The 25,482-nt window shown below is 41.2% G+C and overlaps 1 protein-coding gene across 1 annotated transcript in view; it reads left to right on the forward strand.

Annotated features, from left to right (window-relative positions):
* Nucleotides 1-68: 68 nt before the first annotated feature.
* The window catches only part of NAA15 (N(alpha)-acetyltransferase 15, NatA auxiliary subunit), a 33,555-nt gene continuing 8,141 nt past the window's right edge, over nucleotides 69-25,482 (forward strand). Inside the window, exons 1-13 of the mRNA XM_015276694.4 lie at nucleotides 69-435; nucleotides 13,278-13,362; nucleotides 14,909-15,013; nucleotides 15,717-15,874; nucleotides 16,411-16,545; nucleotides 16,712-16,865; nucleotides 18,227-18,346; nucleotides 18,789-18,884; nucleotides 19,022-19,128; nucleotides 19,542-19,614; nucleotides 21,320-21,489; nucleotides 22,133-22,285; nucleotides 23,777-23,905. Coding sequence (XP_015132180.1) covers nucleotides 382-435; nucleotides 13,278-13,362; nucleotides 14,909-15,013; nucleotides 15,717-15,874; nucleotides 16,411-16,545; nucleotides 16,712-16,865; nucleotides 18,227-18,346; nucleotides 18,789-18,884; nucleotides 19,022-19,128; nucleotides 19,542-19,614; nucleotides 21,320-21,489; nucleotides 22,133-22,285; nucleotides 23,777-23,905 — 1,539 coding nt within the window. The 5' untranslated portion in view covers nucleotides 69-381. The remainder of the gene's footprint in view (nucleotides 436-13,277; nucleotides 13,363-14,908; nucleotides 15,014-15,716; nucleotides 15,875-16,410; nucleotides 16,546-16,711; nucleotides 16,866-18,226; nucleotides 18,347-18,788; nucleotides 18,885-19,021; nucleotides 19,129-19,541; nucleotides 19,615-21,319; nucleotides 21,490-22,132; nucleotides 22,286-23,776; nucleotides 23,906-25,482) is intronic.

The following is a 25,482-nucleotide window of genomic DNA, read 5'->3' on the forward strand; positions in this document are numbered from 1 at the left end:
ACTCACCAGGCAGGGCGGGGCGGGGCGGGGCCGGCCCGGGGTCGCGGCGCATGCGCGCTGTGCGCAGTGACCCGGCTGGGGAAGCCGCGCGCGGGGGCCATTTTGGCGGCGCTTCTCCGGCCTGCTCCGTGACCACGTGAGCGCCGCCCGGGGCTCGGCGCGGGGCAGCCCAGCCCGGCGGGCGCACGGGGCCGGGCCCGCGGCCGGCGGACAGAGAGCGCGGCAGCCGCGGGGCGGGCCGGCGGGGGTGGGGAGGCGGCGGCCAGGCTCCGGAGGGGGGGAAGGCTCCCGGCGGCGGCGAGCGAGCAGCGGGAACGGGACGCGGCCCGCCCGCCCCCCACCCCTCCCGGAGCCCCTCGGCGGGAGCGGAGCGGCGGGACCATGCCGTCGGTCAGCCTGCCGCCCAAGGAGAACGCACTCTTCAAGCGCATCCTGGTGAGTGGCGGGCGGGAGGGCGGGCAGGCCGCGCCGCGCGGGCGGCGGCCCCTGTGCTGCCCTGCGGAGGGCCGCGGCAGCCTCGGCACCGCCGGGAGGACCGCCCCGGGCCTCTCCGGCCGCGGACCGCTCCTCCCCGCCGGCGCGGCCGCCTTCTTGGCTCCTTGGAGCTCAGATTGCTGCGCCAGGAGTCGCGCCGGTTTGGCGGGGGGAAGGCGGCTTGTCGAGGAGGAAGTGAGGAGCGGTGGGGGCTTGGGAGTCTTGGTGAAGTTTAGCTTTAAAGCTGGCTCTCGTTGGGAGTTCAGCAGGCTGTTTTTCAGGGTGTTGGCAGGTGAGTGGAGGGACAGAGGTTAAGACAACAAACAGGCGCGTACAGCTCATTTTGTACCTCGAGAAGCGTGTTTCAGCTGTGCCGAAGGAACCCCACGTTCTGGGCTTAGGGATGAGTGAGACACAACAGATGAGGGCTGGTGGCTGGTCGCAGTGGCTTTGGTCAGGAGGTTGTGTTATCAGAGTCGGGAACTCTATATATTTAAAAAAAGAAAATGTTTTGTCTAAGAAACTTGCCTTCTCCATCAGCGAGGCTTAGTGGGGTCCCTCCAGAGCCCAGGAGTAAGAAGTACTGCAGGCCTTCTGAAGCAGCAGCACTGCTAGAGTTGTGTAAGCTGTGGAAGTGGTGTGTGTGTGGCTGATCTTCAAAACGTTGTGAAAATGTGATCTTGTCTTTACCAAACCAGAGGGCTCCAGCTCTACAGACATCAGAAGACATGCAACTTGGGTAAGGTTAGAGCAGGCACAGGGAACTGTGAAGCTTATTTCTACTTGGAGGGATTCAGTCCTGCCCAGCAGTTGGCCTGGCTGTGTTTTAAGCGTGTACACGTTTTGAGCTGGAATAAGTAGACTTGGTGCAGGTCACTAAAGGGAAATGTCCGTTGCAGTCTGTACACTGAAGCAATTACAATTTTGTTGTCTTTTTAACTGAACAACTTCAGTAAAAACACAAGAATTTCAGGTGTGGTTTAAACTACAAGTTATATGGCTTTCTGTTTCCCTGTATCTTCCAGGGATAAGCCGGTGACACATGGTCTAGTATTAAGGCTGCTCTGTGATGAGGTGTCTTTGTGAATAGGAAAGGGTTAAGGTCAGTTTTCATCATGCTGAAAACATGGCTAATGAACTGCTCCATCTGCCTTATTATAGGTAATGACCCTGCTTTGTAAAGTTTTGATTATGTGGTTGGCTTGAGTGTGAGGTGTCTTTTAGGACATCCTATTTATCCATGCAAGCCCAAGGAAACACGCCTTGCCTACTCCCACACCACGTCCCCACGTTGCTCTTCTTACAACCCTTCCTTGATGCAGCCCTGTTTTTTCAAAAGGCTGTGATCCTTCATGATGCTGTATCCTCAGCCACTCTTCCTTTGGCCCAGGGGTGGTGAGTGGCAGGAAGAAGAACCAGAGCTTGCCTGGGCAGCTGGCTCATTGGTGGAACCCAGGCTGCCTGATGCAGTGGCCAGATGAGTTGGCCCAAGCTGGCATCTGCCTGCTGGCCTGGGCAGGCACCTGGAGCTGTCCTGGGGAGCAAGCCTGGATGAGGCTTTTTCAGCAGATGCTTTGGCAACCAGCCCAAGTGCTATTGAAAGAGTGCATTACTCTTCAGATAGGAAATTACTGATACTGAAACTGTTCACAGAAATGTGAAATCAGTCACGCTTAAGTTTACCTGGCAGTAGAAAACATAGGAGCTAAGTAGGTAAGCAGCTTTGTATTTTTCCAAGTGAAATATAAAAAGAAACTTATTTTAAAAGAAGAGTTGCTCCTGAATCCTTGTTTCTTTGCCTTTCTTTTAAGAAATAGCCTGTAGTACAGAAGAGAAATGTTAAGGTCTTGCAAAAACTACACTGAGCTGCACAGCCCGCGTTTACCTTCCTGCAGTGAAAGTTAATTATTATTTTTTAGAGTTTTTGTTTTGTAGAAAACATCTTAGGTGATCTGTAAATTTCTTTTGCACATGAATTGGCTTGCAAACCAGCATTTCCACTTACCTGACGAATTCTGAGTTCAGAAAGGTGTGCACTTTGCCTTTGTTTGTTGCAACACACTAACTAGACTAACCTCTCCTAGTCATGTTACAGGTATGTGGAGGCTCTAATACAAAAAAGTTTTCCATATGAATGGCATTTCACAGCTTGATGTTCTGTAGTGCAGAGAGAAAGGAATCTGTGCGATCAGCTTGAATTACAAAAAAAAAGCTAAACAGTCACAAGATGATTGATGGCTATGCTGCTTCAATTGGTGCTTCCATTAAAAGTGAAGTTTCTAGCTTATATTGTTCTCACGGTTTGAACTACTTGCTGTTAGGTCTGCAGGTAGGTATTCCTGTGCTGCTGCCATTTGTCAAAGGTTCTATAGAATTGAGAAGAAAGTGGTTATTTTTCCCAACTCTTTTTTTTTTGGACCCATTTGAACATTTGGAATGATCTGAGTCCATCTCATTCTTTCAAACACGCAAAATCTCTGAGCAGTCCACAGATCACTCAAGAAGATGTCAGGCATAGGTGGAGGGATGCCCCAGCCCTGCAGGCATTGAAGGCCAGGCTGGATGTGGCTCTGGGCAGCCTGGTCTGGTGGTTGGCGACCCTGCACATAGCAGGGGGGTTGAAATTCCATGGTCATCGTGGTCCTTTTCAACCCAGGCCATTCTATGATTCTATGAAAAGGCAGAATAGTGAACGCAGGAGATAAAGGAATAGAAAAGTTGACTTTGATACCCAGAAATCTGGATGGACTGTGAAGTAATGGAGAAAACAGTGTAGTGTGCTTTTTTATGCTCTTTTTACTAGAGAAGATAAGGCAAATAATTGCAGGAAGTAAGATTGATTTGCATCAAATGTAACTGGTGAACCTCTGTGGCCTTCTGCCAGATTACTCTGCCACTGCATCCGGTCAGATACCACATTCATTCACCGGGTATGTTCAGTTTTACTTCACGAGTCCCATCAACAGTATCCAATGAACTTTGGTTTGGATGTAGAAGTTGAATATATTTAAAACGTCCTTTAGAAATATTAAATGCAGTGCTGTTGGGGGTGGAAGTTTTTCACTATCCTGGAAGCAGCAGAGGAAGCTGTTTTCAGAGTCAGGATGTTCTGGCAGAGCAGGAAGGTGCATGTGCTCCCTGTAGCTGGTGGGCTTTGCCTCCAATTGAGCAGGAAAAGAGAAGTCCATGTGTTTAAGTGAAAGATCACTGTATTATGCGATGTCAGTGAACAAGAAAGGAGTTAAGTGTATTCAGGCCTGGTGTAATAGGTTCTACTGGTCTGTAATCTAGCACATACCGTAGTAGTAATAGTCAGAAGAAGCAGGGTGCCAAGCTGGCCTAGCCCTGCGTCTGTTACATTGTATACAGATTGGAGCTCTTCATTCAGATCTGGTGTTTCTGTGCAGTGCTCTAGATGCCTGCGGTGGCATATGGGTGGCCAGAATCGGCTCCTTACATGCAGGCAGGGCTGTGGCTGCAGCCTGTCCTCCAGCAGGGCGTCACGAGCACCAGCGCGTCTGCTGCAAGAGGAGGAGTGCTCAGTTTCACCTTGGGTTGCTCATTGCTGTGATAAAGCTGCTCTCTGCGAGCGTGTTTGTCTTTGAGCTGTTCTTCCTGTCCACAGCTTTGTCGAGTGCTCTGCTAAAAGCTGTAGGAACTTCCTAATGACATAAAAAGAAAAAAAGCCTGTTGAACAGCATCTCATTAGTTGCTCTGCTGTAAATGTGCCAAGTCCCTCCTGCTGGGCCATCTTCCTGTTTCTTCACTCCAGAATCTGCCCCTCGTCCCTCCGCTTCCAAACTTGACAGACCTGTGCTTCTCCTTCACTCGTGCTTTATGCAGCCGCAGTCCTTTAAAATAATGCCCTGTCTCAGCAGGTTGGGTGCTGACTCCAAGGCTGCTGAGGTGGCAGACCCGGAGTATCTTTTTAAGTGATCTCAATTCGAGATTAAAGACAGGATTAAAGACTAATCTTCAAAACTTTTCTTTTATCGGTAACCAAATAAATTAGCACATTTTGTATGCAATCATCGCTGCATTTGCATGACTGTACGGTAATCAGGTGTGCTCACCTCTGAAGTTTTACTGCATGCTATCTCATCTGAAACACAGAATTGCTAACAGGGCTTTTCCAATATCGTGGCTGCAGAAACGTCAGTTGCTTTTTTCCCCTTTGCAAGGAGTGCTGCACTTGGCTTTCCCAAAAGTAGGAGGAAAAATGTGTTGGTTGAAACATCGGAATGGAAATAAAATACAGACCTTCTATGTCTGGTAGCACTGCTGTGTCTTTGTTAGAGATATGCGTGCTCCCATGAGAGCACACAAAATAGTAATGCTGAAGAGCAACCTTTTTTATCTTAATAATCGCATCAGATATTCTGCAATGACTCAGTGCTACAAGACAACATCTCATACCTCAGAGCTGAGTCTAAAGAATACTTGGGACATAATATGAAGGTAGAAAGTGTTGGTGGCCTCAGTATGTGTCCCACGCTGTGTCACGAGTTGTAGCTGAGTTGAAATATCCATGTGAGTCTGTAATGACCTTTTGTGGGGAGCCCCCTTTTTTTTTTATCCTATTTTGGAATTTGAATTTATTTACTTACCTGATCATGGAAGAATTATGTGTACCTGCTGTCCATACCGGATCTTCTGTTACTTTCATGCAAGATTCAGAGATGAAGCCTGAGCACTGGAGATATTGAGAAATGGACAGAAGCCAGCTGATCTGACTTGACACAAGGCCAGATTCGTGATAATTCTTCCCAAGAAGGGGAGGTTAAAATTATAGACTCACATAATAGCTTGTGATGGAAGTGACCTTGAAGTCTGTCCAGTTCCCCCCCCTGCTGTGGGCAGGACTGCCACCCACCGGCTCAAGCTGCCCAGGGCCCCATCCAGCCTGGCCTTGGGCACCTCCAGGGATGGGGCATCCACAGCTTCTCTGGGCAACTGTGCCAGCACCTCAGTGCCCTCTGAATGAAAAATTTCCTCCTAACATCCAACCTAAATCTCCCCCCTTTTAGTTTGAAGCTGTTCCCCCTTGTTGTATTGCTGTCTGCTCCTGTAAAAAGTCAATCTCCCTCCGGTTTATAAGCTTTCTTCAAGTACTGGGAAGCCACAACGAGGTCTCCCAGGAGCCTTCTCCAGGCTAAACGAGCCCAGCTCACTCAGCCTTTCTTCAGAGGAGAGGTGCTCCAGACCTCTGATCATCTTTGTGGCCCTCTAGACCTGTTCCAGCAGCTCTGCATCCTTCCTGTGCAGGAAGCCCCAGGCCTGGAAGCAGATGGGGCCTTGCAAGGGCAAAGAGGAAGGTGCAGTCCCCTCCCTCATCCTGCTAACCACTCCCCTTTTGAGGGGACTTGAAGGTGCAAGCAAAATAAGCAAGTAGCAATCAATAGAACTGATGCTGAATAATTAATATATCTATATATATTTTTTTTTTTTTCAGGAAAAGTTTTGCTTCAGAATTTTTTAGTTTTTCTTCTAGAAGAGCTGTAACTATTTGCCTGCAGCCGTTTCCCACCATATTTTGTCAAATGCTTCAATGTGAGGCTGCTTTAAAAGCATAGGCTGATTTTTGTTCCCTGCCTCTGTACTAGGTGGAGAGGTTTGTGTATTTCTTACCTCCTTCTTAATTGCTAGTTGCAATTTGAACCTGTCCATCTGATGTATCCTGCCCTGAAATGCTGGCTGTGAGGTATCATTCACCCCAAAAAGTAAGGCAGGCTGTGCAGGAGGAGGAGGATACCTTGGTCCCTTCACTTAGACAGTTGCTGTAGCTGTTCCTTAGACAAAACCATTGTGTTCTTTAACTCTGCACAGCAATGGAAGTAGTTTTTAATTCCATTTGAGAGCAGAAACTGGATGGCCTTGGAGTTTTTCAGCATTAACCTGTCTGTTAGATTTGACTAATTTTTCCATCCGCTCATGTATGCATCTTTTGTTTGTTGTGAACTGGAATCAGTGTTGGAGCACTTGCTTGGAGCTGTTGAACCGTTTGTTATGGTCAGTGCTCCAAAGACACGGAGAGCAGTTGCTCCTAATGCTTCCAGCTTTCAGAATCTTCTTTACTTCATTTAGCTTGAATTGGTGCACCGTAGTGACTTGACCTGATCTTGTCTAGTTGTAGAGAGAGTAACCATGCTGGGAAACCACCTTGAGCTGCACACCAGAAGGGTTTACTATCCTCTAAGTTGCTACATCTGAACTGTGCTGAGGGAGCAGATAGCGTCTGTGTGGCAGACGTGCATATCATGCATTTTAAGCGCAGGCCTTAGCTAGTGTTAAGGCCAAGTATGCCAAGACATTCTGCTACAAAAACTGGTGGAGTTGTAATTGCCAGTGTTCCTATGCAATGCCACAAGCATGGTCATGGCTGCTGCTGGGAAACGCTGCGCAGTCCTTGAGGGAGTGTATTGCTGGAGTTGAAAATCCTTCCACCTTCTTCTAAACCTCACAGGTACTCAGGGAAGAGTGTAACAGAGTGGAGTCTCTCAATTTTTTTGGCAGAGACTGACCCTTCTCCATCATATCTCCTGCTGGGAGCTTTGAGAAGCAAGCAAAGCATTTACCCGCACATGTATGTCAGACAGTTATCCAAACTGGTAACTCTTGCATGTGATGGCAAATAGTCTGCAGTATACTGCTGTTTGTTGATGAGGCTTGCAGGCTACATGACCTGCTGAGGAAGAAAGGTATGGTGGAGTACAGTGGACTAGTGATGAAAATTAAGGTTGCAACTCCTGTTTTGGGGCTGAATCCAGTTTTGGTTCTCATTCAGTGAAGAAAATTGCATTTTTGGTATTGGCTGAGTTAAGTTGCAAGCCTTGCCAGAGTTACCATCAGTGAAGTAATGGAACTAGTTCTAATTCCATTAATCTGCAGATAATGGAGTTAAAAATGTGACTTCCTCGTGGCCCAAGAAAACATATCATCTTAGAAGAGAGTTAAGTACTTTGTACTATTCTTTGCAGAATTCAGTTTTTTATTAGAAATTGCACACAACTGTTTCAATTTCAGAACCTATTGCTGCGAATTACAAGTTTAACATTGCTAAACTTCTAGAATATATTAGTTTATACTGAAGAGAAAGCAATTAGAGCAATGCCGAATGAAGTTTGGATAGAGATCATGTCTGTGCTCTTGTCGGCAGCCCTTGAGTATTGAGCTAGGTCTAGCAGCCTGGCTTGTCAGTTTTGCCTTGTACTCAACCTAGCGGGTCACCAGTGGAATTGCTAGGTAAGTCTTTCCACTCTGCTTTATGGCAGCCGTCAAGGAAGAAATACAGAGGAATTCATTCACACATAGCATGGTGGATGTGAGTAAGGCTGGCTGATGGCTGATTCTGCTTAGATGTTTGAGACACCAAAACTGGTTCCAGACTCTACAACATGAGCCCTCCTCCCACCTTAAGCTTGGATTCTAGAGAATACAGGCTATAGCTCTGTTTCTTCCTGTCAGTCTGTCTAGTAATTGCTGTTTGCTCAGCTCTAGTCAATAAGTACTTGATAGTGGGGAGAAGTAGGAGTGCGAGTTTTGCCTTACCTGCTGCCATCTGAAGTGACTTTAAAGGAGTCCTACTCTTGTCTGTGTCACCTTGTTGGTTCTTAGTAGAATTGTATTAAAGCAGGTGTCATTTCCTGACTAATGTAGTAAGGAGAATGAGTTGGGGTATAAAAAGAATCTTGGTATGCTTGGAGTAGGCTGTACTTCTGGCCAGAGCATGTATAGAAAAGCTTGCTAGATACTTCTAAACATCTGGTGACTTAGGAAAGGAAAAACTCAGAGGGGCAGCAAATGTGTATTAGAGAATCAGTGCTGATAGTCAGTCACATTTAGTTATTTGTTTATTTTACAGCATTAGACGTCACCTTCTTAGGAGTTGAGCTCTGATGTCTTTTCCTTGCACGTTGTCCCAGGCTGTAGCAGGGCACTTGTCTGGCGAGCATCACAAGCGTGCTGGGACTGCTGGCTGCAGAAGTGTGCATGTGCGGGAGGTTAGATGAGGCAGTGCTGCCCTTTCAGCAGTCCTTGGAACCCTGAAAGACGTTACTTTGTAGAATAGCTGCCTCACAATGTGTGGCTGCCTGGGCATAACCACCACAAACTCTTCCTCTGGGAGGAAAGCAGCGACCCAGAAGACTTTCTGCTTCCAGCAAGCCTATGGTTTTGTCCAAAGAGTGCCTGAGATGTCCTTATTCCTGTGTCTGTGATTTTATTTTTCTACTTATTCTTTCTTTTACCGATTCTGTCCTCATGAAGGAACTACTTGACCTCCAGCAAGTTATTTGATTTTTCACTCCCAGGCTAAGCATTTAGCTCATAGTCATCTTTCTGTGTGTAATTCTTTTTCTTCCTTTTCCTTTTTTGAATACTTTTCTTAAAGGCTTTTCTTTTGTGTTTCCGCTCCTTCAAGCCACGGATTCAGTAAGGTTTGGGTCAATAAGATTTCAATAATGTTCGGTAAGCATATGCCATGGTGGCACATGCTGCATTCATGATTTCCTTCTCTTTCATTTGCAGCTTTATTTAGTCTGGCTCTCCTTAAACTTCAAGGTGAAAGGCTGGTTGTTAGACTGTGTGAAATGAAACTGCTTAGAGATAAGATTTCATGCTCATAGCTGGCATCTGAACAGCTGTACTTAAATCACACAGCCCTGGAGCACCCCTCGTCACCACGTGTGACGTGCATAGAGACATGTTCTGGAGTTCCTGTGGCTGCACCACTTTGTGGCAGGTTTTACTGCTTCCCCACCCACCTAAGTGGGAGCGAATGGGAGGGTGCCTAGGCGGCAACTTTTATGATGGGTGATTTGAAAGGGAAGAAAAAAAGCATGATGCTATTGTGCTGTCAGCTGTGAGAAGTGGTTGATCAAAGCTACTTGGCCAGTTTCTTCAAAGCAGGTCATATCTAAAAGGTGTAAATAATAATCAGTCAGGCTGTTTTTTTTTTTTGCAGTGTTTTTTTTCCCCAAGATGCCAGTGCAGATTTCCTCTTATCTAACCCTTAGTCTTCCTTTGCAAGGTGGTTTGTTCTGCTAACCTTTTTCTGCCTTTAGAGATAGGGAAAGTCACCTTACACTGGTGTATTCTCTGACCATTGTTCTGTACCATGACCCTTTTAACCAGCGTGGGAAACAAGAGCCTTGGCTTCAGTGTTCAGCCTGATATTTTGGCTGTACAGCTCTTTGGTACATTGAAAGTAATACAGCCACTTAGTAGAGCCTTTGCATCTAAAAAACAAAAATGAACAAAAACACTTTTGGTGTTAATTGTTGGTGTTTCCATCTTTACTTTGGAAGAAGAAGATGGGGCATTAAGCAGCAGCCCTTGTGATGCCAAAGCAACTTAAATCAGAGACACTGAGGTGGATATGCCGTTTTATTTTTTTAACCATCCCCAAAATATTCATGGGACTTTTTAAGAGTTTTATTTTTTGACCTTTGTTCTACGTGAGTCTCTCTGGTCTAGCTCACTTATACTTAAGGGCAGATGGTGTAATATATTCTTACTGATGTGTTTTTGTAGCCAGCTTGGAGCGGTATGAGGAAAGATGGTATCCTTAGCAAGAACGTTGTTAGAAGAACTTCTGTAGATGGTTGGCTCTTGCTTTGTTTACCACTTTTGCCTCCAGAGATGGTAAACAAGAGCCAGCTAAGACTCTTCTGAAAGACTTTCCAGTGACTACAGGAGCTGGGGCTGTGCTCAAGTAATGCACTCTTACACCCAAGTTGGGGCATTGGCATTACAGTCCAATGAAACCCAAGAAGTTCATAGTGTTTGCATAAGTGGCTGGAAGTGATTGTGTCAGTGTTCACAGCAGTGCTGCTTCTTCCTCTGGTTTCTGTTTAGAGGTTAGCACAGACTGTGAATGACAGAAGGAAGAGACTGAAACTGATTTCAAAAGTTTCTTCATGCCGTGTGCCACTTTCTGCATCACCGTCATCTTGCATAATGAAATGAGTCACACACAAGCAAATTGTTGGCTTCAACAAAACTGGAGATGAGTGTTTATCATTTCACAGTCAGTTCAGTCGTGTTTTCAGTCAAATAAAGATTCAGTTTTAGAGTGTATTGCAGTACACTTCAGGCCTTGTTAGTTGTGTAAGTAAACACGTTAGCTCCTGGTCTTTTTGCTTAGTAATGGGTCTGCTTGTCATGCTCTGGTGAAGTGCTCTGTAAAATAAACGATGAGGAGTATGCTTGTGCTTTAGCTTTTTTTAATAATTTAAATCAGGACGCTGTTTACAGAAGCATGTGAGGTACAAAACTGTAAGGACTGATGTGGTTTTGTTCTTCCAATACCCCCAAATTTCAAAAGATGGAAGAATTTTCTAGCAGTCGTAGTGATGTTCTCTTCTGGGGAAGAACTTCAGTCCATGAAATAATGAATATCTTTGTCTAATATTGTGAGAAGTTTTATGTTACACAACAAACACGTCAAGTGTGACCGTGGAAAAATGAGAGCTAAAGGGAAAGCATGGGGAAAAATATAGTATTACCTTGAAGCATACAGAAAGTTCTTTTCACGTACAAAATGAACTCAAAGCCTTTGCTGCTGATGTGTAGAAATAGTAAGATATGCTTAAATGGGCACTTAGTTCTTGGTAGTTTCCATACGTAAAATAACTGTTGATACCTCATGTATGCAAACACTTAAGAACTTTTGTGAAAGAAAGTAGCTGCGATGTATTCAAAACTGGCTTTAATAAATGTAACAGCTAAAGCAACAGAATTTTGAGAAGGGAAAGAAACGAATACCTGGAATGAGTGGATTTCTGTAGAGGTCTTGAATCCATTTCATCTTTGGTATCTCTGTTTAGAAGGATCGAGTCAATTGATGATGCCGAGGTCAGATGTTACCAAAGCTCAATCTCTTGAACTGCTCAGAAGTTATTTGGCCACGTAGAGTTCCTCAGTTGTTTTTTCATATCAGAGCTGTCCTTCACTTCGTACGGTATCATAAAATCAGAGAACATCCTGAGTTGGATGGGACCCACAAAATAATCATCGAGTCCAACTCTTGGCTCCTCGGAGGACCACCCTATAATCAAAGCCTTTGAGAGGATTGTTCACCTGCTTTCTGAACTCCTGACAGCTGTCCTGCAGAGCCTGTTCCAGGGCCTGACAGCCTTCTGTTGAAGAACCTTTTCCTAACGCACACACACAGCCTGCACCTCCCCTAATGCAGCTCTGGGCATAGTAGAGTTTAGCAAATATGTTCTTGTTTATAGAGTGCACATTCCGAGGAAGAACACTTGGAATACAACATGGCTTGCTGAAAGGAAGATGTGGAAGATAAAAAACAAACACAAAAAAAACCTCTGCTTTTATTGTATTTGGATAACATTCTGACTGTATGCAGTGCATAATCTTAGGTTATGTGGATTTCTTTTGGAGCACCTCTGTTTGCAAGCAGAGCTCAGATTTCTTAACCATCTTAATTATCAACATAGAACCAACACCCATGCATTAATTTGGGGGTTTACTCGGCTTCAGTGTGGACAAGTATCTTTGCCAATAAAACCACTAAGAATTGGTAATGACTCCATTCTTGGCAACCCAAAATAATTGTACATTTAATAGCATGCTTCACAGTGGTTTTGCATGCTGAGATTGTTACCTACTTGCTCCCTAAATGCAGTGAAATATTGTTCAGATAAGAAGTGTAGTTTGTGTATGGGAATAATGAAATTGAGCATTGCGGCTCTGGAGAGATGCAGGGAGGCCAATAGCAGTTCTGGCCCTTGCAGATTGCCAGCAGGTTGTTCAGCTCAGACTTGTTGATCTGAAAGCTTACTGCCAAAGTAATTTATTGAAAGTTTTCTGAGTCAGTTACATGTGTATTCGCTGTAACTGTAAGGCAGTTCCAGGCACTGGCAGCACAGGACTCGTGTATTGCTGTGCAGAGAACTGTTGCTCCTCTCCTGGTTGCTCACAGGTTTTCACTTGTTCTAAACACTTAGCCTGTAAACGGAAGAGTAAGAAAACAGTCCTCTGTATGTCTTTAGTGTATACATCTTCACTGTGATGCAGTATGTGTGAGGCATGCTTCAATTCATGCGATCTGAGTGACGGAGTGATCGCTGCTTATCAACAGATCTTCTGTGTTGAGCATTTCCAGCCTTGTAAAGACGTGCGTGGCTGGTACTTGTGAACTTGGAACATGCCCCTGGATTCGAAGTCTGAGTTGTCAGGGTTTACAGAATTGTAGTACTTTATCTGTGCAGACTACAAAATTGCACTATTTTCTACATCAGAATTTTCTGCGTGGCAAGGTAATGTTAGCGTGCATTGGTTTTGAGAGCTTGGATGTTTATCAGATCTGTGTGGTGTTCAAATTATTATAAGACATTGCTTTCAGAGATGGCTTAAACCAAGACCCAATGACTTGTTTTCACTGCCTCTATGGTTGTTGGAGGTACTCACAGCCTTTCGGTGAAAGGTGATTGAACTACGATGAGTTGAATGCTTACCAAGATATGTTGTTAAATAAGGTTTGCATACAGAAAGGTTGAATCTCTCTTATCTCAGATATGTCACATCTCTCCTGTGGTGTCTTATCTGAGAGAATGCTGTATTAAAAGCTATCTTCAGATATATGTTTAAATTTGTGTTCTCACCAGAACATATTACTTTATCTGGGCATGGGAAAATTTTTGATTCTAGGAAGTTGAAAAGGACTTAATAAAATATTAGTATGTTTTCTAAAGGTCCTGTCTTCACTGATGGTTCATTTCAGGGGGATATACTTTCACCCTGAATGTTTTGTGTAACCATGCTGTGTTCTTCTTCAACAGCGGTGTTATGAACATAAGCAGTATAGAAATGGGCTGAAGTTTTGTAAGCAGATCCTTTCTAACCCGAAGTTTGCAGAACATGGAGGTAAGTTTTCAAATGGCACATGCTCACTTTTTTTCCCCACACAGAAAATGAAACTGGCAATTATTCTCTTCAGTATATTATAGTCAACAATAGGTTATATTCAGTGAGCTTTAATAATTTATATAGTGCCTTATTGTTGATGATTTTCCCTTAAGCAGATTTTTGTTCAAGTAGTAAAAGAAAATCATCCAAAAGCCCACACCATGACAAGCAGTCATGGCTCGTAAGGTTTGTGGTTTTAAAGTCTGATCTTACCTGCAGTCATAGTTTGCCATTCTTTATACTGGAAGTCTTAATAGTCATTAACATGATGCAAGCTTCTTGATACAAGTATGTAATGTTGAATTCACTTATCAGGAGAAATTACCATTCACTGATGTGTAGGAAGAAGTAAGTGCAAGGCAATAGGAAGGGACTGAATAGTGCTGAAAGGCACACAGCAGTGTGCGCTTGCAGCCCAGAGGGCCAGCTATATCCTGGGCTGCATTAAAAGAGGAGTGGTCAGCAGGGAGAGGGAGGTGATTGTCCCCCTCTGCTCGGCTCTTGTGAGGCCTCATCTGCAGTACTGCATCCAGGCCTGGGGCCCCCAGTACAGGAATGGCATGAAGCTCTTGGAATGGGTCCAGAGGAGGGCCACTAAGATGATCAGAGTGCTGGAGCACCTTTCCTATGAAGAAAGGTTGAGGGAACTGGGCTTGTTGAGCTTGGAGAAGAGAAGGCTCTGGGGAGACCTCATTGTGGCCTTCCAGTACTTGAAGGGAGCATATAAACAGGAGGGGCAACAGCGTGGACAGTGATAGGACAAGGGGGAATGGTTTTAAGCTGAGGCAAGGGAGGTTTGGGTTGGATATTAGGAGGAAGTTTTTCACTCAGAGGGTGGTGAAGCACTGGAACAGGCTGCCCAAGGAGGTTGTGGATGCCCCATTCTTGGAGGCATTCAAGGCCAGGCTGGATGTAGCTCTGGGCAGCCTGGTCTGGTGGTTGGCAACCCTGCCCATGGGAAGGGGGTTGAAACTAGATGATATTTGAGGTCCTTTTCAACCTAGGCCATTTTATGAACAGTATGTATCTCTCAGCTCTGTTGTCGCATTACTTCTGAAGAAATAGTCACTTTGAAAGAGAAGGAAAAATTGTTTGTCCCTTACTATATTTTTACTGCTGAGTTGAGTCTGTCCTTCTTCTATCCAAAAATTTTCTTTGTGAACTAGGATGGCATGGATGGGTATGTAGAAGTCTCCCAGTGTTGTGAATAGGTGGTTGAGTGGTTTAAATTAATATCTTCCCAAGGTGGTTTGTAGAGCAGAAAGTATTTAATGTCTTGAAAATAGAAAGCTTCTTTGCATTGGATGGAACTACTGAATGTCACTTATTGTTGTTTATGTTACTCTTAATAATCTGCTAGTTTAATTTTCGCTGTGGAAAAAATGCAGTATCTTTGTGCTGATAATTGACTCTGAAATTATATTTATGCTGTAGAGGTGTTATATTCAGTTGAAAATCTTAGAGAACTGAATTACTGATTCTTCTTTGATCTTTGTATTTTTAGAAACCTTGGCGATGAAAGGACTAACATTAAACTGTCTAGGGAAGAAAGAGGAAGCTTATGAGCTGGTGCGCAGAGGCCTAAGGAATGACTTGAAGAGTCATGTCTGTATCCTTTTGGAAAGAGAGCTTTTGCTTACGAATGGGAATGTCTTTTCTTCAACTCCTCGATCTGTGGAATTGTAACCAGAGCCAGTAGAGTGATGCTTCCAAGTGGAATTTCAGAATTTGAAAGGGTGTCCAATATCTAAGAATGCTTAGTTTAAACTATCCAATAGGCTGTTACTTTGCAGCTATCCTTGCAGGCGGAGTTAAGTTATTCTAGCTTGTGTTGTATATACTTGTTTTTATTGTTAGACCGTGACTCTAAATTTGTCAGGGTCTGAACTGGGCCTTTAAGCATGTGATTTGCTTCAGAAATATTAGTAGTTGCTATTACATTGATAAGAACTTGTTGTACACTTGGAATGCAGGAAGCACATTGCTACATCTAATCAAGCCCTTACTCAGAAGTGGATTTAAATATGCTTGATGATCTTTCTCAGAGATCCTACTGCAATTTCTTGCCCTGGTACATGAAAAGTAGAGTTTACAACATACTACAGGCACTCTATCCATGTAACTGGCCAACCATTTTATGTTTTGAGTCTAGTCGTCTTCTACAGCAGAAGAAAATAACATAATGATTGTAATGGCACTGTTTATAAAATGGCTTTGGAGCTTTTTACCAACTGCTTTTTACCAATCACTGCCATGTTAGATCTGTTTTCTACCTGCTCAAGTTCAGTAGAATCCTTAACAGAATTTTTCAGGTTGGCATGTCTATGGTCTTCTTCAGAGGTCAGACAAGAAGTATGATGAAGCTATCAAATGCTATAGAAATGCACTGAAATGGGACAAAGACAATCTTCAAATCTTGAGAGATCTTTCTCTGCTACAGATTCAAATGAGGGATCTTGAAGGTTACAGGGTAAGTATGCATACATACTACATGTATTATCAGCTTCTAGGGAATTGCTATAAAGGCTGCAAATTATTTCGTGACACTTAAAAAAAACCAAACACATTTACATTATGAAATCCTGCGTTAGAAGTATTTACTCAGTATTTGGTGAAAATAAATTAGATTATTGAGCAGTTTCTCTAATGTGTTCAGATTATTCTTTTTTAATCTCAAATTATTCTTTTTTAATCTCACTGCAGGATTGTTTGCTAAACTTTCCTCCACTGCTGCGTAATCCAGCCATAGATAATCCTCAGTCTTTTCATTGCATTATTTGAATTATTATTGAATTATTATTTGTATTATTTGTTTAATTTGGACGAGACAATTGTAATGTGTTGAAGTTTGTTTCCTTTGGTTCAAAAAAAAAAACTTTTCCATATGGAAAAATGTAAATTTTAGTGCCATTCCTTAAGTATCACAACACTGGAAACAGTATTGCTTAGGAAATTCTGCAAAGCCTCAGAATAAAGTCAAGAAAATGAATAGCTACTCTTTTGCAGGAAACAAGATATCAGTTGCTTCAGCTCCGACCTGCACAACGAGCGTCATGGATTGGCTATGCTATTGCTTACCATCTGTTGGAAGACTATGAAATGGCAGCAAAAATTTTAGAGGAATTTAGGAAGACTCAGCAGGTAAGAGGAAGTTGTGGAATTCCTATGTGAATTGCTTCTTAAGCCAGAAAGGAAACACTGCTTCCCTTCATGATACAAAAACTTTATGCTGTTATTTTAGTCAAATGAGTTAAATCCCAAATGAGTTCTAGAAAGCTGAGCTTTCTCATGCGTCTTTCCTCTATAGACATCACCTGATAAAGTGGACTACGAGTACAGTGAGCTGCTGCTGTATCAAAATCAAGTCCTCCGTGAGGCAGGACTACATAAAGAAGCGTTGGAGCATCTTTGTACCTATGAAAAACAAATCTGTGATAAACTGGCTGTTGAAGAAACTAAAGGTAATTACTATTCAAAGATGAATTTGAATGCATGGTTACACAATGGAATGCCTGTGCTGTCAGCTTTTTCTATCTTTTGGAATTTAAATTCAAAAACAAATTATAAGTTTGATTTTTATATTAATTTTTAAAACTCTGCTGTGGTAAAAGACAACCTGTCTTGTAGCTTTGCTGTGCCTGTTGTGTGTCTCTCCTAAGTAGATAAATCATCAGCAGAGTGCAGACATGCTGTTCTGAAACTCTGGAGCTGATGAATTGATGAGCTGAAATTCTGTTTGCGTAGCATAGCCAGATCTATGCTGCTCTGGGATTTAATGCTGGTCCTGACAGACGGGCCACATGCTGAAAGGACAGAATAATCTTAGGCCAAGTAGAAGGCTTTTGATTTTCCTCAGTCACTCTTTCAGTGTGTGGAAATACTCTCCAGATGAGCAATCCAATGTAATCTTCTAGCACGTAACAAACAATATAATACTGTATATTATCATTCTGAAATTCCCATAGTGAAATGCAGAAGTTGGATTCTTTCAGCTCTAGTGACAAGTACACTTGGAATATGCCTTATTTCTCTTCTGCTTGATGCTGTGTAGTCCTCCTCTCACTGGTTAAGTAAAAATTCCAACTTACCAAGTTACTGTTAGTTCATAGCCCACACTGGAATTTGACTTCTTTGATTTTCTCTTGAAACAGGACAAGGACCTTAGTGTACAATGACGCTGTTTCACCCCTTGTGTATAATATTCTAGTGCCTCCCATTTGCAAATAGCAAAGCATTGTAAAACACAGATTTTCATTGAGAGATAGGAAATTATGTTCCAACCCCAGTATTGGGGAGGATGCTATATATATCAAGATCTAGACCTTTCTTTTAATGTCTGTATCGTGTGTTGAATGATCACTGAAAGAAAACTTGCTTGCATAATCTTGAGAATTTATTACTCAGATCAGTGTCTTGATTTAAAACACTGAAGTTTTATAGGTACCAGTCTGAAGAGCCATTCTTTTATCTGTAGCTCGGTACATGTGAAATACTATGTACTACTTCTCATTCCTTTCTGTACTAAAAGCTGTGCTTAAAATAACCAGTGAGAAGAAACATGTGCATCTTGCTTTTAAGGTTAAATTTTCAGGTAAGTTTCAAGAGTTAATGGTGGTTGAATCACAGAATCTTATGCTAAGTGCATGTATTTTCAAAGTAAAAGTTTCTGTCAGCTGATTTGGGATACAACTATTATCTTTTTTTCCTTAGAGGTTAGAATCTATGTGGAGTTGAGGATTATCTATCTTTTTACTGTAGAGTTATTGATATTATACTGCTTCAATCTACTGTTACCATAATTAAAGTTTCTTGTTTCACACAGGAGAACTCCTGCTTCAACTTGGCAGACTTGAAGAAGCTGTTGATGTCTACAAAGGATTGCAAGAAAGAAATCCTGAAAACTGGGCCTACTATAAGGGCCTAGAAAAGGCACTTAAACCAGGTAATGTTTTGATGTATTGCAGTAAGGAAGTTGTAACAGCAACAACATCATCAAACGGCAGTCATCTCAGTGTCCATTGTTGAAAGGGAAGAATTACTTATAGTACAGTTCTGATTCATATTTTCCTTTTACCATTATCAAATCTTGTGTTGTAGGTAATACAGGTTTTGGAAAAAGGCATGATAACAACAGTAAAACAAGAATCCTTCTTTAAGATGAGGGATACAGAATTATAAACACTGTAGGATAGGGGATTTAGAGGTACTTAATACTTGAAATCACGTAGTACTATAGATGAAAATTAATGTTCATAAGGAAGTATATACTCATTCGTTGCTATATATTCTGATTGTTTTTAACCAGACATAATTGCTTCTCTTCTCTTCCTTCTGCCCTTTCCCATCCTGACAAAAAAGTAGTAAACTTTTCTATTCTGTTTCAGCTAATATGATGGAGAGGCTAAAGATTTATGAAGAGGCCTGGACTAAATACCCAAAGGGACTAGTTCCAAGAAGATTACCATTAAATTTTTTGTCAGGTAAATACGTTTTTGTTGAGCAGCTAATAATCTACACTAGTGCTTCCTTCTTAGATGCTAACATTCTAACAGCACTTGTACACAATTGGGAAGTAATGTGTGGTAAAACAAAATCAACAGGTCTTTTTCCTCTCAAGGTGAAAAGTTTAAGGAATGTCTGGACAAGTTCCTAAGGATGAATTTCAGCAAAGGTTGCCCGCCGGTCTTCAACACCTTACGATCATTATATAAAGACAAGGAAAAGGTAGGATTCTTTTTTTCCCACTTTTTACATGATGTCTCTTAATAGCTGTTCTGCACGAAAGAGATAAAAGAAACTTTTTTTTCTTCAGCCTTGTCTGCATTGTTGTATATTATGGCCTAGTATATCTAGAAAAATAAAGTACAAGCATATGTAGCCTTGTGCCCATTTGGAAAATGTGGAAAACTAAGGCATAATTATTAAAAATTTTGTATGTTTTAATTGGGGATGGCTTTGTTGTTGTTGTTGTTTTTAACTGAGACTGGGTACATTCCCATGTGTGACATTTTAGGCTATTGCAGAATTCCCTGCCCAAGAAATAACTAGTCTGGGGACCAGCAGGTAGCTCAAACTGAAATGAAATAGAGACTTGCCCACAGATTTATTTATTTTTTGGTCTTGTCTTGCATATGTAGGTGGCGATCATTGAAGAGCTGGTGGTAGGTTATGAAACCTCCCTAAGAAGTTGCCGGTTATTTAACCCAAATGGTGAGTGTTAAACCGTCATACTTGAAATAAGTTGTGCCTGGTAGAATCATTGCGACCATTCAGAGGCAGAGAATCAGTGAAGTGTGAGAAAACTGAGGTTGTTTTTCCTTCTTAACCCAAACAAAACCGAACCACAACCACCCTTAAAATGGATTTCAGTTGTCTTATTTTAAGTCTGTACTCACATATCCAGCTACCGTTTCTCTTGCAGTTTTGAGTTTAAGTATTTTATTTTCAAGACTTGAATTGTTTGTTCTCCAGGAAACTGAAATTTGAAAGCTAATGTTATATTTAGTAATAGCAATGTCAGAAAGGAATCAATGCTAATTTGGTAGCACAATCTGCAAGGTTTTCTCCTGTTTGGAGTTTGTGGTGAAGTGGTGTCTATTCTGTGTTGCTCTTTTGTTTCTTTGTGTACTTGTTCTTTAAGTGCTGAAATTCTCTTCCAGGTTATGAATATAGTTTTGTCACGAGGCATGGTTCTACATTCACAGAATCCAACATTCCCAGTGTCCTCTCTGATAGCTTTATGTTTCTTTGGTCACTGTCGTAATCGTGTTGAAAAGAAAACAGCTAGGAAAGATTTTCTGCATAAAATATCAACAAAAGATGGTCTTGAAAGTTTAGTAAGTAGGTTGCAATGGTATAATAGTTAAGACAGCATGAATGACAGCACAAATTAAGAACATTGAGGATGTATTTACTGAAGTTATAGCCAGTTGTTCCCTCTTTGCAGAAATAACGTAATGCTTCCTTTAGAAGTTGGTTAAGTTTTTTCCATTGGATTTAATGCTCAGGTTACAGTATTGGAGACTACTCAGTAGCTTTTTATATTTGTCCAAGCGTTTCAGACACGCATGCTGCTCCATTTGAGGAAATAACTTACTCTAATTTCAATTAAATATTTGCTTTGATACTAAATTTCATTCAAATAAACAGTATTCTTCTAAAGTGAATGAGTGTGTGCAATTGCTTGTTAAGTTATATCATATCTTGTGACAGGACCAGAATCCCTGTGCTTTTTTTCCATCCCCATGCAAGGTGCTATGCTCCAGAACCAAAGTAAAGCAGAAAAGACTTTTCCAGCAGTGCTATAAACTTCAAGCAGAACTCTCTAGCTTTCAAAACTGCCTTTTGAATAGCGCTGTTTTCGTGGGATGCACTTAAATGAATGGTGACAATTAATTTGTCAAATGTAGAGATAGAAAAGCCTTTTTAAAGTTGTCAACAGACAGTTTTATTTGAAAATATTCAACTTTGTGAGCTGAAAACATACAAATGCTACAAGTGCTGAAATGCTTTATGTCGTTGCTGTGCAGCACTTGTGTTCAGCAGGATTTCTTGCTTTATCCTTCACCTAGAAGCAGTATTCAGTGAGAACTTTTGTTGTGCACCTCAGTGCTACTCATCTGGCTGTCCTGATTAAGGGGCTGGTTGGATCCAAATGCAACTCTTCTGACCCACCAGTTCAGACTTCCTTTCACTGCAAATCACAGTGTGAGAATGGAAGCTGTGCTCAAGTGTTGTCTAAACAGACTTAAAGGTATTGAACCTTGCTGGAGTATGGAAACACTCCCAGGTCTGGTCTGACAGCCTGATAGAGAGGCAGAATTAACTTCAGCATCTGTATGTGTAGAATTTTTCTTCTACCATGTTATTTGAATAAATTGAAGCAAAAAAACTCATTTTTTTTTTCTTACTGTAGATGACGGTAAAGAAGAACCTCCAACCACTTTACTTTGGGTCCAGTATTATTTGGCTCAACATTATGATAAAATTGGACAGCCATCGCTGGCTTTAGAATACATAAATGCTGCTATAGAAAGTACTCCCACTTTGATAGAGCTCTTCCTTGTGAAAGCAAAAATCTATAAGGTAAGCTTGGCTCACACTTGGTGATCTGTGGTTATTCTTTTGGCATGATGAAAATTTTCACATGTGTTTACACTTCATTGTTATTAAGGCAACATCAAAATGCTAAGTTTGTCTTAAGCAAGACACAAAGAATCCGTGGAAAACGTTTGAGTTTTAGTGAGTTCTTCAAGTAGGTTATTGATGGACTGGTTGGGTTTTTCATTCTGTATGAATCAGATTTTTTTAAATTCAGTAAAGGACAAGGGTACTGCAAATGTACGTTGTCGACATACAATTGGGTTTTGAATTAAAAAATCATACTGCAAAATTTGTTGATATTTTAAATGTTCTCCACGCGTACACACCCTTATTTCCTTAACTGTTTAAACATAATTCCTCAGCTACAGTGCGGTATTCTATGAAAATGGGATTAACCAAAGTGATTTTAAGTGAACTTCCTGTGCTGAAAGACCTTTGTAACTCCAAAATGATGGAAAGTAGTTACTTTGCTTTATGTTCCTTTAAAGATCTGTTGCTTTCCTGAGGAAAGCTGTTTATAAGGAAGCATTGAAAAAATAAGCTAGTTATATTAATGCAGTGAGTGGAGAAAATATACGTGTTGTATACTTACTGAGTCTAATTTGCTTTTTTTTTTTTCTTTAAGCATGCTGGAAATATTAAAGAAGCTGCAAGGTGGATGGATGAGGCTCAGGCTTTGGACACAGCAGACAGATTTATCAACTCCAAATGTGCAAAATACATGTTGAAAGCAAACTTTATTAAAGAAGCAGAAGAAATGTGTTCTAAATTTACGAGGGTTGGTTGCGTTTAACTGTAACTCTTTTGAATAACATAGGCCTAATCCCTTATGGAGTCTTGTGTTAACTTTCCACTTAACGTTACTACGATCCTTAGGTTCTGTTTCAGATGAACTGTGGTTTCTTGCTTTACTGATTATTGTAGCCAGTGTCATGGTTTGAATTACAAAGCATGATTCTTTAGAATTAAGGGAAAACACAGTGTTAAAGCATTTCATCTTTTTTCTTTGCCAAGCAAGGAAAATACAGATGCCCTTACAGGATGAAAATTCTTTGGGTTCAGTACCGATTCTGTAGGATCACTGAGAGAAATTAAGAAGTAGTTTACATCAAGGTTCTCATGTAATACATTAAGAATAGTCAAACATCCCTATAAATAAGAAATTCGTGTAAAGAAATTGTGTGGCTATGGGATGAGAGGCTTCCTAAAATGTCATCTTTTTTCAGACCAACATTCTTCCCCAAAGCCATGTTTAACAGGCATAAAGGGAAGCTGCACGTGGTATCTTTTTGTTTGCATCTGCTTACTCTGTCAGTTGTCAGGAAAAGTTTGCACTGTACGGATTACTTAATTTCCTGCATCAGCTTTTGTCCCTGCAGTAAACTCTTCTAATAGGTTTGATGTCTCATAGGTTAGTTACTTTTTACTTATTTTACTTATTTTAAACATTTGTTTATCGTGCTATTGATATTTTATGAAAATGAAAATCAAAATAGCTTCATGTCTATTTCAAACTATAGGTTTGTTTAGTACTGGCACTATCATTTATGTCTTGTCCCATTCTTCTCTTTGTTGAAGACTAAGGAAAGCCTACAGTAAGGTAGATTGATCAGGGCAGTTAAGAGGGGAAAAAGGACTTCTTTTGAAATGATGGGTGTGCAGGCAAACACTGGATGAAAGGCACATCAGTTCTACAGATCTATGCAAGTATATACAAATATCAGATAAGAAAGACAATTGTGAGCCTTTCTGAATCAGAAATTATCAAGGCTACTGGTATTGCTTTGCTTTACTGATGTGATATACTTGCATACAATATTAAAAGCACTTGAATGAATGCCATTCCTATCCTTAAGGTGAGGAACTGTCACAGTTAAGTGGTCACTATGGGGCTATTCACTGCATGTTTGAGACTTCTGAAAATGGAAACATAGAGGAACAGTATTCTTCACTTTGGAGACCTGATTACTGGACAAAGCAAATCCATCTTGCCGATTGCTTGAAGCAGTGTTGTGGTTGAAGGAAACAGATAATGCTGTGAAAATGTGGGAGCACACAAATGAAAGTGGTGCAGCAAAGCTTATATTGGAGTGCAAGTGCACAAAAGGAGTATATTAATGTATATTAAGGAATAATTTGTACCACGGCAACTTCAATATTTTGAGGACCTCTGTTTTGAAATTTAGCATTACTTTGGCTTTTTAACTTGTGCTTTTAACTGATTAACTAATTGAGATGTATTTTTTAACAACGCTGTTTTTGCTTGTAGGAAGGAACCTCGGCAGTAGAGAACTTGAATGAAATGCAGTGCATGTGGTTTCAGACGGAATGTGCTCAGGCTTACAAAGCAATGAATAAATTTGGAGAAGCACTTAAGAAATGCCATGAAATTGAGAGAGTATGTATCTAGTCAAACTGGCTGGGTTGCGAAATACTAGCTGAAATTTATGTTGCTAATATGTTTCCTTTTTGAGCAGTAAGTGTATACTTCGTGTAGCTCTTGGAGTGATTTTTGTTTCTTGTTAGATACTGGGGAGATGATAAAAAGGATATTTTCACCTGAAAATCAGATTGTAAACAGTGTATTGGAGTATATGAAGGATTGTAAAGATACGGGAAAGAACAGAAAAGTGTCAGAAACAGGCTTATTGATTTTAATCTATGATCTTCTTTAAAAATACTAAGACTAAGCTAGAGATTAAAAGGGAAACTATTAGAAATATAGAAACTCCTTTAAGTAGAAATTGTATCCAAAATCAGAGGGATAAAACCTCACATATCAAATGCAGATCCACATAAGCAAACAAAAAAAAGTTTGGGATGAGCAAATTCCCAAAACAAAACAACAGCAAAACAACCCATAACCATATAATGTTTTATTTGTTTTTCAAGCATATAAGTCTATTAACATGACAAGACAGCTGAGAGTGTAAAGTACTAGATGAGGAGGAGTAGCAGGAGGCTACTCTTTGCAAATGGAGACACTTCAGACTTTAACGCTGATGCTTCTCTGCTGGCAGAACTTATTTGTAGCAATTCAAATGAAGTAGCAAAAATAGGATTCCCAAACAGTGGCCAGGACCACGTTCTGTTCACACAAACCTTTTAAAGAAACGTGTCTAGTTAGGGAAGGACGGACTAGAAGAACACTTTGCCTATCTGTAATTGGTAGTAGGTCTGGTGTGAGTTATTGCTGCTTGGGAAACAAATTGTGTAACACTGTTTCAGAACAGTGTTCCAAAAACTGTGGTGGTGTAGAGGACTGCTGAAGGGACTAACAGTGTTGGGAAGCACTTTTCCTTCCATTATGTAAATCCATAGTACTGTTTACATTTGATTATCATACATTGCTCTTCTTAAAAATGAGCCAATAGAACATAAGCTATGGAATAGATTCTACACGAGAAGAGCGCAGTTAGCTTAGTATTTCATCCTCAGTTTGACAAGCAGTCACAGTTAGTATTTCATCCCCAGTTTGACAAGCAGCAACTGTACGAGATCATAAATACACTGAGAAGCTGAAGAGGGGAATGACTTTTCACTCAAACAAAAGCATTGGGTGACAACAAGGAAGCAGAACAAAAGAAAGCAGTTTCTCGTGCCACGTGATGTGGAATTCATTGCCACAATACTTGATGGAAGTCAGAAGTATAAAGTGAAAAAATTAAATGAGTTCACAGAGGAAAAATTGGAGTGTCATTTATTAACAATGAAGGCAGGATCTTCTCTTAAGCTGCACATTGTCAGAGGGTAGTTACTGTTGAGATGATGTGGGTTGGATGGTTTGGTTTTGACCTAGGATGTCTTCTGTTTTGGTGTTTGGTTTTTTTTATTGTTACATTTTTTGTTTGCTTTATTAACTTATGCTTTAAAAAGTTAGCATCAACAGTAGCCTTCTACTAAATTATTCCTTTTGGAGGGGAGGGAAGTGGGTCAAGTCAAGTTTAGTATCTGATTAATGCTTGCTAAATGATG

Source organism: Gallus gallus, chromosome 4, assembly GCF_016699485.2.
Source record: "Gallus gallus isolate bGalGal1 chromosome 4, bGalGal1.mat.broiler.GRCg7b, whole genome shotgun sequence".
Lineage (NCBI taxonomy): Eukaryota > Metazoa > Chordata > Aves > Galliformes > Phasianidae > Gallus > Gallus gallus.